The 13,476-nt window shown below is 39.4% G+C and overlaps 1 protein-coding gene across 1 annotated transcript in view; it reads left to right on the top strand.

Annotated features, from left to right (window-relative positions):
- AUG5 (HAUS augmin-like complex subunit) overlaps nt 1-13,271 on the top strand; it is an 89,746-nt gene extending 76,475 nt beyond the window's left edge. Inside the window, exon 10 of the mRNA XM_089438317.1 lies at nt 11,892-13,271. Coding sequence (XP_089294443.1) covers nt 11,892-12,023 — 132 coding nt within the window. The 3' untranslated portion in view covers nt 12,024-13,271. The remainder of the gene's footprint in view (nt 1-11,891) is intronic.
- The last annotated feature ends 205 nt before the right edge of the window (nt 13,272-13,476 follow it).

Genomic DNA, 13,476 nt, shown 5'->3' with positions numbered 1-13,476 from the left:
ATATCAAGAAAAATTGTTTTTATATTCACCACAAAAAACTAGCAAAACACATATAATACATGGAATTTAAATGATTGGTAAAAATAAATTTTAAATGTCATTGGAAGAACAATTTTAAAAAGAAACCATAAAAAAATTGCTTGACGGGTAATAGTTCTTGTCAAATTTATATCCTACTAGGGAGTATCAAATTTTCCAGAACTGGCATAACAGGTATTTTAGTCTTTTTCCATTTGACAGTTGTGTTAGTGTCAGTCTTTGCATCCTGTCACCAGTGATCAAATGGGCTCTTATCATGTCTTGTTAGGGTCCCACAATCAAATTTTTGTCATTCCATTAGGTCATCATGCAAAAATTTGGTCACTGGATGTAGTCTCAGGTTTGTCTCCAATCCTTTTAAAGAATTTTTATTCCTTGCTGGCTCATATCACCTTTGTGTTGAGTGTACTTTAGTCATGAGTTGTCTTCATCATCATATTCATTTTTATCATGATTTCATTCAGCCAAGGTTCCCATTAGGTTTTAGGGTTTCCAAGGTCTCCATTAGGTTTTAGGGTTCCCAAATCATCATTTCATAAGCTTTCATCATCAACTTCAGGTTGCATTACATCAAATCCAAGTAGGTGGCCTTGTGTTTACCATATTTGTCTCTCAGTTTTGCTTGGAAAGCTCATTGCCCTCTCCCAAGGTTTTCAGGGCATTTTTCTTGGTTTCATGACCTCCATGGTAAAAATATCAACAAAAATTGTATCCTGATTCTCATACACCTTCCCCTATCCTTCCGACCACTCCTAGCCCTAAAATTCACCATTTTTCCACAAACCCTAGCCTATTGCTACAATTTTACACTTTTTTAGGCTAGGCCTGTGTTTCACCCTTTTGGACCCCTTCCCCTCACTCAACCATTGAAATCCCACTTTCACCTACTTCCTAACATCTTCCTGCCTACCTCCCAAAATTTTCCTAAGAATTTAGAAGCCCTATCCCTTTTATTTCTCTTCATTCTTATAAATTGCCCAAATCCCTTGTTTTCCCTACAGTAAACCCTAATTTTCTCCCCCATTGAGCTAGGGTTTGCTATGGAATTAAAGACATATGAGCAGAGGAGGCATAAGGAGGTCATATCAAAAAGTATGAGGCCATTTCAGCTCATAAACATCATTTCTCCATCATTTTTCAAGAAATCATTCCAAGGGACAAATCATTTGCCACACATAGGGCTAGTTTTTCTTCAAATGATGGTTCTGAGCAAATGGAGATGAATTTCACAAAAGTGAAAGAGGTTTTTGTTAATAATACACCAAGGAAGAAAAACCTCCTTCAGGTTTTACACAGGTATCATAGATTGGGAGATATGCAACTTTCATGGAGACCTATGTTAGAAAATAACAATTTTTCAAGTTAAAGTTTCTGTTTTAGTCATTATTTTGTGGCATGGATTACGAGCAAATGAAAATTAATTTCTAGAAAATGAGAGAGGTTTTTTTTCACAACATCCTTATATACAAAAACCTCTCTCAGTTTTCCAAAAAGCCTTATGGTTAGAGAGATATCGCTTCATCTTGGAGCCCTATTTTCGCAGAAAAACCCAGAATTTTGACCCTGCTATAAGCTCCAAATGCCAAAAACCAAAATGCCAAAAACTTTATACCCCTGGATAGATATTGCCCTAAGGATCTCATATATCCACTTTTTGAAGCATGTCAACAAACTGGTTAGGAGAAAAAGCCAAAAAAGAGGTGAAAAAGTCACTTTCTACCACTATTTTGAAGCAGGCGCTGTGCTTATAGAGTCACCTCGGGAGAATCAATTTTTGAAGGCCTTCCCATGGGTCATTTCAAAAAATTCAAGTTTTTTTGGAAACTAGACAGAAAATGCTAGTTGACCGTTCTCTCACTTTTCAAATTTGACTTCTGGAAGGCTTCCAAAATCTGCTTGCAAGATGGCACTATGCTTATAGCTGAATGCGCTACGCTTATAGCCAAATGCGCTACGCTTATACCTGTAGTTGTCTTTTTCACTTCATTTTCGCCAAATCTTGGTTTTATGATGTAATTTTGATATTTTAAAGACTTGATGATGTAATTATTGAATTAATTAGCATGATAGGTTGTTTTTGTGCTTAATTAGGCCTCATAAATGAAGCAAAACTCAAATCAAAATCTAAGAGAAGAGTTTGTGTTTGACCTTCTTACTCTCTCTTGTTGGTTGAGAGATTCTTGGGAACTGTTCCACCACTTAGGGATTCGACTCTTGAAGGTGGGGAAATGGTTGGTTTGAGTCTATATGTATCATTTTCTCATTCAGAGAGAAGGGTTGGACTTCAGAGGAGAGGACTTATATCTTATGCTTTCATACAGTTAATCAAGGAGCAGTTGCAGCTATTTTTCAGGAATACTTGTGCAGTGAGTTTGTGGTGTTGTTTTCCTTTTATATCAGTTTCTTATTGATGAATTCATCTCTCTTTGCATGCTTTGATTTCTTCTTATGGTTTTCCTTACAATCATATAGGCAGAATTCTTAGATTCAAAGCTCTGTTTATGTGGAAAATCATGTTTGTGTTTCTCTTCTTCTAAGATTAATGAATTCATGCTAATACATGCTCATTATGATTTCTTAAACTCTTAGACCTATACTACATTGACTAAATCTTAAGTTCACCAAAACACGTTATTATCTAGCTCTTTTTTATGCCTATTACTGCACACTTGATACCTTGACCTAATTACTTGCTTTCATTCCCTAGTCCAGCAAACCTAAAAACCCTAAATTTCCAAACATTCAAACAAAACTTATACATCTAGCCTAAAATCCATGTCTTTTTCAGTTATTCATTGAGAAATCCTCAGAGAGATCCCACTCTGGTTCAGTAAGGCTAGCTACTGAACTAAAAGTGGTTCGAGGTTACCTCTTTCGATCTCCTCTTCAACTTGGGACATTGTAGGGGCTAACAAGTTGAATCCACACGATAATGCAAAATGAAGCAAGGTAAATAGTGCTGAGAGTTTGCCTTTGAATTGGATCCATATCTAGGGGTATATCTTATGTGATAATAATGTTTTTCATTGACACAATACAACTCCAACCCCACATTTCGCAGGATGGCTCCATCAAGAAAGCCCTAGGGTGTATCAAAGTCCAGAACTGGCATAATAAGTACTCTAGTCCTTTTTCTTTTAGGAACACATCTTAATTCCTGGGTAATCTTCTCAATCAAGCTGGGATGAATTTAACTTGGAAAACAACCATATTGTGAACCATCAGCCACACTTGGACACACTTGTCTAGACTGTTAAGTTCCAAACAACTTTGGCCTTAATTTTTCTATCAACGGGCCCCAGTCCTGGCCTGCAAAAGAACAGGTGACAAAAAGATCGGCTATAGATTTGACGTCCTGTCTACACAAAGCACACCTATTGGGACCTGTCCAACCTCTCTTTATCCTGTTGTCCCAAGTTAATAGCTTGTTGTGGGAGGCAAGCCATGGGACAATTTTAGATTTATTGGGCCATGCAATTTCTAGATGGGATGCCACCATTATATTTGTTGAGCTTGCACGTCTTGTTGTGTGAGTGCCATGTAACCCAACCTTGTAGGTTTATTTCTTGATACATAATTTTTTGACCAGACTAAAACGTCATGGTCCTCTTCATTCAGCTTGATACGTCTGGAGCACAATAGGCCAATATAGTTGTACCACTCTTCTGCTAGAGCGCCTTCCTAGTGTAACTCTGATTTGCAGTACCTAATGATTGTGTTGACACCCTGAGACTGAGCATCCCACATTGAGAAAACCACTTGTTCACGGAGACAGTCCACTAATTGTTCGACTGTTCAAGTTCCAAACCACTTTGGCCTAATTTTTTTTGCCAATGGGCCCTATTCCTGGCCTGCAAAAGAATAGGTGACAAAAAGGTGGCCTATAAATTTGACCTCCTGTCTACACAGAACACATCTCTTGAGCTTGCACGTCTTGTTGTGTGAGTGCCATGTAACCCAACCTTGTAGGTTTATTTCTTGATACATAATTTTTTGACCAGACTAAAATGTCATGGTCCTCTTCATTCAGTTTAATATGTCTGGAGCACGATAGGCCAATATAGTTGTACCACGCTTCTGCTAGAGCGCCTTCCAAGTGTAACTCCTCTGATTTCCAACTGTACTTACCGATTGTGTTGACACCCTGAGACTGAGCATCCCACATTGAGAAAACCACTTGTTCATGGAGACGGTCCACTAACTGTTCGACTGTTCAAGTTCCAAACCACTTTGGCCTAATTTTTTTTGCCAGTAGGCCCTATTCCTGGCCTGCAAAAGAACAAGTGACAAAAAGATGGCCTATAAATTTGACCTCCTGTCTACACAAAACACACCTCTTCAACCTGTGCAACCTCTCTTTATCCTGTTGTCCAAAGTTAATAGCTTGTTGTTGGAGGCAAGCCATAGGACATTTTTAGATTTATTGTCCCATGCACTTTCTAGATGGGATCCAACCACCATATTTGTTGAGCTTGTATGTCTTGCTGTGTGAGCGTCATGTAACCTTACCTTGCTGTTTTATCTTTTGATACATAATTTTTTGACCAGATTAAAACATCGTGGTCCTCTTCATTCAGCTTAATACGGCTGGAGCACAATAGACCAATATAGTTGTGCCACTCTTCTGCTACAGTGCCTTCCAAGTGTAACTCCTTTTGATTTCCAGCTGCCCCTACCAATTGTGTTGACACTGTGAGACTGACCACCCCGCAGTGAGAAAACTCCCTGTTCACGGAGATGATCCACTAACTCAAGGGAAAGTTTGAACTAGTTATTTGAGCCTGCCCAAAGATCCTCCCTATTCCTTTCTTCCCATCACCTATGTTCCATATAACTCATGGTCCTACCACAAGAAAAACCTCCACCAAGGCTTTCTAGACAACCAAGCCATTCTTGTCTGATTTATGTGGACAACAAAACAATTCTTTTATGAATAAACCTCCTTCCATGTATTTGGTCCTCATTATAAGCCCCCAAGGAGTAGAATTCTTGAGTAGGCCTCTAGAGACTTTGATGCCTCATCCTCCCAACCACTTGGGATGAGTCAAAACTGACCATTCAACTAGAGGGACTCCTTGATCTTGTCCTCTTGACCATAAGATTTGAAAGCACTTTTTCCCAATTTGGAACCTTGGTAATGGATGTCCAGTAAACGTGAATGCTTTGTAGGTCCAACGTGAGAAGGACAAGTCTTCCTCCTCTAGAAAGCCACATGTCGACCCATAAAGAGATTTGGATATCTATCTACTTTCTTATATAGCCACAACCAATCCTCAAAATTATAATTATTTGGCTTGAGATGAAATCCAAGATACTTGAACCCTTCCTCGATATTATGCTTGGGAAAAGTAGGGTTGCCTCTAGGTATAAAGACAGCTTTTGCTAGGGAAAATATAAATGTACACACGACTTGGTCCAATTTATCTCCATTTTCGTAGCTTTACAGACAAGTCCAATATACTTCCAATGCTCTGAATTTCTTGAGTTGACCTTGCACCAAAGACCAACACGTCATCAACAAACAAGAAGTTCGAAACAAATTCAGTGGGGCAGATATTTAATCCTTTTAGATCAACTCTATTTCTAGCATTGATCATAAGCTTTGTTAGTCCTTTGGCAACCAGGAGGAAAAAGGAAGGGGAAGAGGGGCCATTCTTGCCCAAAGTCCTCGAGAGTCGAGACACATTGAAGGAGTTGGAAAGGGACCAGCTTATAACAACAACAAAATTCGCTGATTAGAAACACTCCAATATCCAGTTGACAAATGCAAGGCTCATGCCCGTTTGGATTAGAACCTGTCTGAGATTTGACGTCTAAACAAAAAGCCAAATTGTTACTTCGAGATGACATCATTTAGAATAGGCTTCAATCTATTTGTTGTGATTTTGGAAATCACTTTATACACCGCATTGCAACAAGAAATAAACTTGAAATCGTCAAAAGAATCTTGATGTTGTTTCTTAGGAATAAGGGCTAGAAAATAGCTATCAAAATTTTCTCGCTCCTCTTGGATTCCTGAACCACTTGAAGAAGGTTGTTTTTAGGATCCATAGAAATTGAGACAAATTTCTATTGTAAAACCATTAGGGCCTGGGATTTTGCTTCTCTTCTTGGCCAAGAGAGTGTACTGAAGCTTGTTCTCCTAGCCATCTACATCCAAAGCGTCTCGATGTTGTTTCTTAGGAATAAGGGCTAGAAAATAGCTCTCAAAATTTTATCGCTCCTCTTGGATTCCTGAACCACTTGAAGAAGGTCATTTTTTAGGATCTCATAGAAATTGAGACAAATTTCTATTGTAAAACTATTAGGGCCTGGGATTTTGCTTCTCTTCTTGGCCAAGAGAGTGTACTGAAGCTTGTTCTCCTAGCCATCTACATCCAAAGCGTCATTCATTTCATCATTGATCACCTTAGGAAACAACTTAAGCACTACTGATATCTCATTATTTTGTCAATGGGGCATTAGCCGGCTTTGAGAACGAGTTGAAATGTTCATACTTCTGTTTTTTCCTCAAAAGTTTTAGCCAACTCTTCTTCACAAGAAATCTCCCAAATGGTATTTCAAATTTTGTGGAAGAAGGCGTGTAATTATGGAAAATCATGTTATTATCCCCCTCAGCTAGCCAAAAAGCTCTGCTCTTCAATGTCCACATAACCTCCTCTTTGGCGAGTAGCTCTTGTCTTTTCCTTTTACCCATTAAATTCTTTAGCGCCTCCACCCACTCCTTCGAGAGGAAGCATGTCTCATTTGAAACATAAATAGAGGATATTTTGACCTTGGTCTCCCTAAGCAGAGCTTGGCCTTTCTAGTTGTAAGGAATTACCCACCTCTTTGTAGGTTCGTTGAACTTGTGAATTTTTTTCTAGAATTGATGCATAAATGAACTACTTGTGTCATCTGAGAGATGCAACCAAATTGAGGTGATAGGATCCCTATAATCTTCTTCTGCCAACTTTGTATGGTTGGATTTCATGGGTGCAAGAGGTTTCTTCTCATTAAGTTCTAGTTTAAATATAATTGGCAAGTGGTTTGACAAATCCCTAGAACCTACCTGAGACTTCAAGATCCATGGATCATTGAGCAAAGCCTTGGAAGCCAAAAAGTTAAAACCTATCTAGTTGTTTCGCTATACTTGCCTCTACCTTCCTTTTATTCCTCCAAGTAGGGGTACGCTTAGATGGCTTTAAGTCCACCAAATGGTGTGCTTCTAGGATATGAGTGAAGAAACCTTCAAGAAAATCTTGATAGATCCTCCCTTGCCCCCTATAAATTAAGGAAAAGAAAAAGAAATGATATTGTCCCTAACTAGAATCTTGGGTGATGCTAGACTTTTCCAAAAAGGCTTCTTGTCAACATATGAGTCTATGACCCATACATATTGACAATTTTGTAAGGCAAGCATAATTCAAAGCTCTCAACAAGAATTCTTGAGTTCAATGTCGCTGAATACAACCTTTAAATTTGGACCAAAGGCCATGATAAGCCCACTTGAAAAATCGTTAGAATCCAAAGAATGAAAGGATACATTTCTTAGCCAATAAGAGAGATTCCATTGCCTTTGACCTAGAGCACATTGTTTCTTGTAGGAGAGTAACAGAGAATAGACCTTGACAAGTCTCTTGACGACTAAGAGCTTGAAGGTGGCCCTGAACTTGTGTATTTTAATGGACAAGCAAATCATGGATAACCCATAGAGCAGGCCCGACTGTAAGGCAATGAATAATAGTGGATTGTTTGCTAGTGCTCACCTTTTTTGCTTGAAGTTAGGCTAGAAATATATGGGATGTCCAACCAACTTGAGAATTTAGGGAAGACGCTAGAGCTAAACCTTTATTTATAACCTCAAGATCTTCGGGCTTCTCTCATGAAAGGATAAGGTACCTCGAAAAGCTGGGGGAGCTCACCTGGTTGTTTCCTCTTTGATTTTGCAAGGCTTTTATGGAAGCCCTCATTGATCATATCCTTCCCAAGGGAACCTCTTGGAGAATGGCTTGAGGGGAGCGGATAGGGGTGCTTAGATAGGGGCATTGATGAAGAGACAAAAGGAGGGGGGCTACAAGTTGCAGGGACACTGACACGTGCATGCAATGCCTAACTGGTATTGGAATGAATAAACACTTCATTGGGAAGGGAACAAGAAAAAGTGTCATGTATAATCCCATCATCCCAACATAAAGGAATAGGAAGGACAACCTTCTTACTAGGAGGGATAGTCCTCATCGAGGCTTGAGGCTGGTACTTCACCTCCTTTGATTGGTTAGCACTTGGCAAGTTTTTTTCTGCTTTGGGGTCGTCTCAGCTCCTTGGTTCTCTCTTTTTTTTTTTTTTTTTTTTTTGCTTCGAATTCTTGTCCATCTTAGCCTTCAATATCTTCCAAAGTGGTAGCTTCATTCTCGAGGGTGCATGGCACTATGCATGCGTGTGGTCAACCATATGGAAACCAAAGTAGTGGAATAGAATTCTCCAATAATCTATGTGCTAAGTCAACAAGGAATCCCCTTAAACCAATTCAACCTTCTCTAGGAAACCTTCTCTTGTATCAATCTCCACCTGCATGAAGGCCCACCCCCAACCCGTTTTGCGACTCTGATCTTCTTCCAAGCAGGTGAACCTACCAACATAAAGGAATAGGAAGGACAACCTTCTTACTAGGAGGGTAGTCCTCATCGAGGCTTGAGGCTGGTACTTCACCTCCTTTGATTGGTTAGCACTTGGCAAGTTTTTTTCTGCTTTGGGGTCGTCTCAGCTCCTTGGTCTCTCTTTTATTTTTATTTTTTTTGCTTCGAATTCTTCTCCATCTTAGCCTTCAATATCTTCCAAAGTGGTAGCTTCATTCTCGAGGGTGCATGGCACTATGCGTGCGTGTGGTCAACCATAGTAGTGGAACAGAATTCTCCAATAATCTATGTGCTAAGTCAACAAGAAATCCCCAAAAACCAATTCAACCTTCTCTAGGAAACCTTCTCTTGTATCAATCTCCACCTGCATGAAGGCCCATCCCCAACCCGTTTTGCGACTCTGATCTTCTTCCAAGCGGGTGAACCTACCAATTTTGTTTCCTATGGATTCAAGAACTTTTTCTTGCTAGAAGACAATTGAAAGCCTCAGAAGGATAGCCCAAACCACCATGGATACGACCGATTCTCTCCTGGGGTCAAAATTAACTATCAACTCCATTAGGGGGAGACCCGAAGGACCCCAGCTCCAATCCCACTTTAAAATGACCTGCGTGACTTCTGTTGATCTGAATAGTAAAATGATGCAGCCCTGAATTAGAAGATGAAATGTCCGGCAATAGCCTAAAAGTGGCTATTGTGGAAGGACTTCTCGTAAAAATGCCCAATATTGCTGTTCCTACCAAGTTTGGAACGCTATCAACAGACACATCCTCAACAATTGACAATTTTTACTGTCCCTTTCTTGGCTTGAATACACTTAGCCTTTTTTACATGTGTCGAACTAGAGGGAGCAGACATGATGTTAGGCTATGTAGAGATGGAGTAAAGGTTACCCTGAGGAACTGCTTTCGATACATTTTATCTTTGGCTACAAGCCGGTCGGGGATCTGGATCCTTCCTGTGTTCGCATGCAGGGGAACTAAATCCTGCATTTACCTTTTTTCCCAGTTCACTTGCCCTGCCACCTCGCATGTCGTCAGCTGGACCTCCGTCTAACCCTGACACAGGCCCGAATCACCTCTCATCTAGAGTCCTGTCTGCTGCTGTCCGATGAATTCCAGATCCGAACATAAAATCTCTGTTGTACATATGATGTCTTTGCTGAAATAATAAATCCTCCTGCAGATGTCAGACCTAGGGTCTAATCATTTTACCTAGGTTGCAGAGCTTCATTTCATCTCCGAGTTTATTTTCTTTAGGGGCATCTGGGACATTTAAGATTACATGAGTCTCATCTTCAATCACTTGTTCATCACATAGAAGAGTAAGTTATGCGAGTGCTTAAAAATACAAAGTATTTGCTCCTGATCTCGTATTAGAGTGGACACCAAAACATTAATTGGTGCTTTATCTCAATTATTATAGAGCGAATAACCAAATTTCTATTTTAGTAACTGATACTAGCATATTGAAAGAATGAGCAAAGTGCAAAAATGAAGCACACTGAAAAAAATTTCATGTAATACATATGCTGCATGAATTTGTTTTGCATACAGTTTAGAATAGGAGCAACCTTCCTAGTTATCTAGTTTCACTGGGCTAATCTTTGTCTGGTTTGGTCATGTAGTGGTTATGGTCTTTGTTGTTTCGGGCCCTGTGAAACTAGATAACTCATTTTCTTTGGTTTGACAGGGCTCATGTTACATGGGCTCACTATGGTTATGCATGTTATTTGAAGTAGTGGTGAGGCCATGGACAGATTCATCCTATTATATTTTACGTGAAGAGAAATTAAACAAATAATTTATCTTGTAGGATCTGAATACAATGATCCTGAAACATTTTTTTAATGAATCATCGAGTGAATGAAAATTAAATTCTATCATCGTATATTCTTTAGCCTGGGACATGGGAATTGTTTATGGTTTGGCATGTGTACATACATGCACAATCTTCTGTGCATCTGAAATTTCTCGTGATGCATACACTTTTAAATCAGGCGTATTTGTTCCCAACCAGAGAAGCTACCACCCTTTCATAGTCTGTAGTTTAGGAATAAATATATCTCTTGTTGATAACACTAAATATCTTCAGTTACCAGAATATTTGTCAGTCTTAATTGTGTTTAAAAAAAGTCGAAAAATGACATCAAATTGCTAAAACTTCTTGCTTTTCACCATTGGATCCAATCCCTTTGGGCTCCCCTTCAAGGTTGTTGTGTGAACCTGTACAACAGTAATAACGTATTTCTAGTGTTTATATGTATTGAGTGCTTTCTTAGCAATAACTGTGAAGCTGATGCCTTGGCAACGCAACATAGCTAGACCAGTTTCTTAGGCTGGGAGTTGAAGGAGCTGGAAGTCGATTGAATTGCTTAGAATGACAATTTCTTTGTTTCCCTTGTCAGCAAAGAGAGAAATTGTGGAACATTTGTAGATAAGTGGTTACACAAGTTGTGTTGGGGTTAAGTGTAACACATCTGGGAATCGATGAAGTGGACTAACTGCCGCCCTGGGAACATGGGACCAACTGCCCACTCAAGGTATTAGATCCTTTTGGTGTAATAGCAAACCTAACATGGTATCAGAGCCTTTGCCTAGGTTCGATTCCCCTGAGATATGTCGGAGGGCCACTGCACTCTGGGAACCAATTAAGTGGACTAACTGCTGCACTCTGGGAATCAATTAAGTGAACTAACCGCCATACTGGGAACATTGGACTAACCGCTTTCTCAAAGTAATGGTAAGGGTTTGAAAGTTTGCCAATGCTGCGGGTTTTGGTGTAATGGCAAACCTCAACAAGTTGCTCAGGCAAGGAGCTGGTGGGGCTAATTGCATGTCAAAATGACTACCCAACTAAAACAGGTGGTTAAATGCTTCTGCTTATAAACTTGCATGAAATGCCTTTGAAAAGCTCTTGTGAAACTCTGGAAGTGGAAATTGGCCTTCATTGTCAAGCTTCATGCAATTTACCTGCATTATATTTTGTTAGTTCCAGAATCTTCATTTTTCATGTATCTGTTCCCTCTTTTGAAAGGGATTGGATAAAATACATTAGGGAGTAGATAATTTCACAAGTACGTTTGGCAACAAAAACTAGGATTTGATTGCTTAGAGCTTGTTTTATTGATAGTTATACAACAAATTACAATTGAAAAGGTTTAGCTGTTTTTCTCACAAACTTGTTAGATTCATAATTGGATTTTGTTCTAAACTTATTTGACACTTGTTTCAGGTTGATGAATGGTGGGAACAACCAGCGGCAACGGCAGTTGATTGGATTACTGTTGATGGTCAGAATGTCGCAACTTGGCTTGCTCACGTAAAGCAACTTCAGATGGCATTTTATGACAAACAGCTCTTGTGATTAGTTACAGATACGTCTATGAAATCACGATATTTGGGATTGCTACCTTGGGAAAATGATGAGTGGTTGCTCAACCAGCCTTGGCCTATGAAGTCTCCTTGTGATTTGAACTGCAACACTCCACGAATATTTCATTAAGGTCCAATACACGGGGTTTTGCATCTTTGATGCTGTAACCGAGAAGTGGGTTTCAACTTTCCATACAGTTTTTGGCAGAGCATGGTTGAAAAGAGGATCAATTTTGTAGCTCATGATGACCCATTTAGTAAATGCTGTTAATGGAGAAATGGCTCTACAATTCTTTGCTTCCATTTTCAGTTTTATCAATGTAAATTGAGAGCCAGGCCAAGCTCACATGCCAGACTAGTAGGTTCTCCATTTATAGTATCTGCTGTTAATGGAGAAATGGCTCTACAATTCTTTGCTTCCTTTTTCAGTTGATTTATCAGTGTAAATTGAGAGCCAGGCCAAGCTCACATGCCAGCCTAGTCGATTCTCCATTGCACAGGTGTATTGTGCATTCTCAGAGTAATGCATTCTCCTGTATGTACTTTAATGTTGGAATTAGTTGGTAACAACAATCATTGTATATTGGAACCCTGCACAGGGCTCCATTGAAACTGGAAGTCAATGGGATGTCATCCACATAACATAATCTTAGTACCTGCAAGTTGCAAGGCACCCTGAATTCAACTATCCCGGGGCATTGCTTTACAAGAAATGGCCCCGATTACAGGGTGTATTGTTGTAATATATGATCTATGTTGTATTCTACTGGACTGGCATGTAAAATTTCTCGAAACAAGAAAGCAGAGTCTCAACAGGTAATGGGTTTCTTATATATGTTACAGAAATGATGGTTTGACTAGCTGAAGAATGTGCCTGAGGCATGACAATGAGTTTAGACGGGAATGCAGGTATCACAGTAGCAAAACATTTAATATTAATGTGTGGTTTCGGTGACAGTTTCAGATGACATTCTTCGGTCGAGTGGCAAAATAGTTTGTGGTCACATTTCATTCTTTTGACTCCCATATGGGCAGATGCTGGCATATAAGATGTAGCTCGCAGGGTTTGGTGATATGATTTCCCTGAGATGCTGAATGCGGTGTGTTGGAGTGTTGCAATGCATGAGGCAATCTAACATTCGGAAGGTTGGCCGTGTTAGCCATGAATCTTCAATGTATTGATTGTGCAGGCAAATAAATATGCACAGGGTGATATTCATTCTTGTTTGAAGAGTCTTAATATTGGAAATAATTTTTTATTAAATGAACTGGGCCTTTTGCTCCACATGTATTCCCAGACAATAAAACTGTACTCAGGACGTTAGATGAGAATGTAATACAATAAGTTACCGATATTATAAGCTGGTATGGCCATATAAAATATTAAGACACCTACTCGAGGGATACGTACATAATATCAATATATAAATAACTTGTATATGTAC

The sequence above is a fragment of the Pinus tabuliformis genome, chromosome 9 (assembly GCF_031772625.1).
Source record: "Pinus tabuliformis cultivar Carrire ecotype Pingquan chromosome 9, CPIR1, whole genome shotgun sequence".
In the NCBI taxonomy this organism is placed as follows: domain Eukaryota; kingdom Viridiplantae; phylum Streptophyta; class Pinopsida; order Pinales; family Pinaceae; genus Pinus; species Pinus tabuliformis.
Note: the sequence above shows the minus strand (reverse complement) of the source record. Positions and strands in the feature narration are given on the sequence as shown.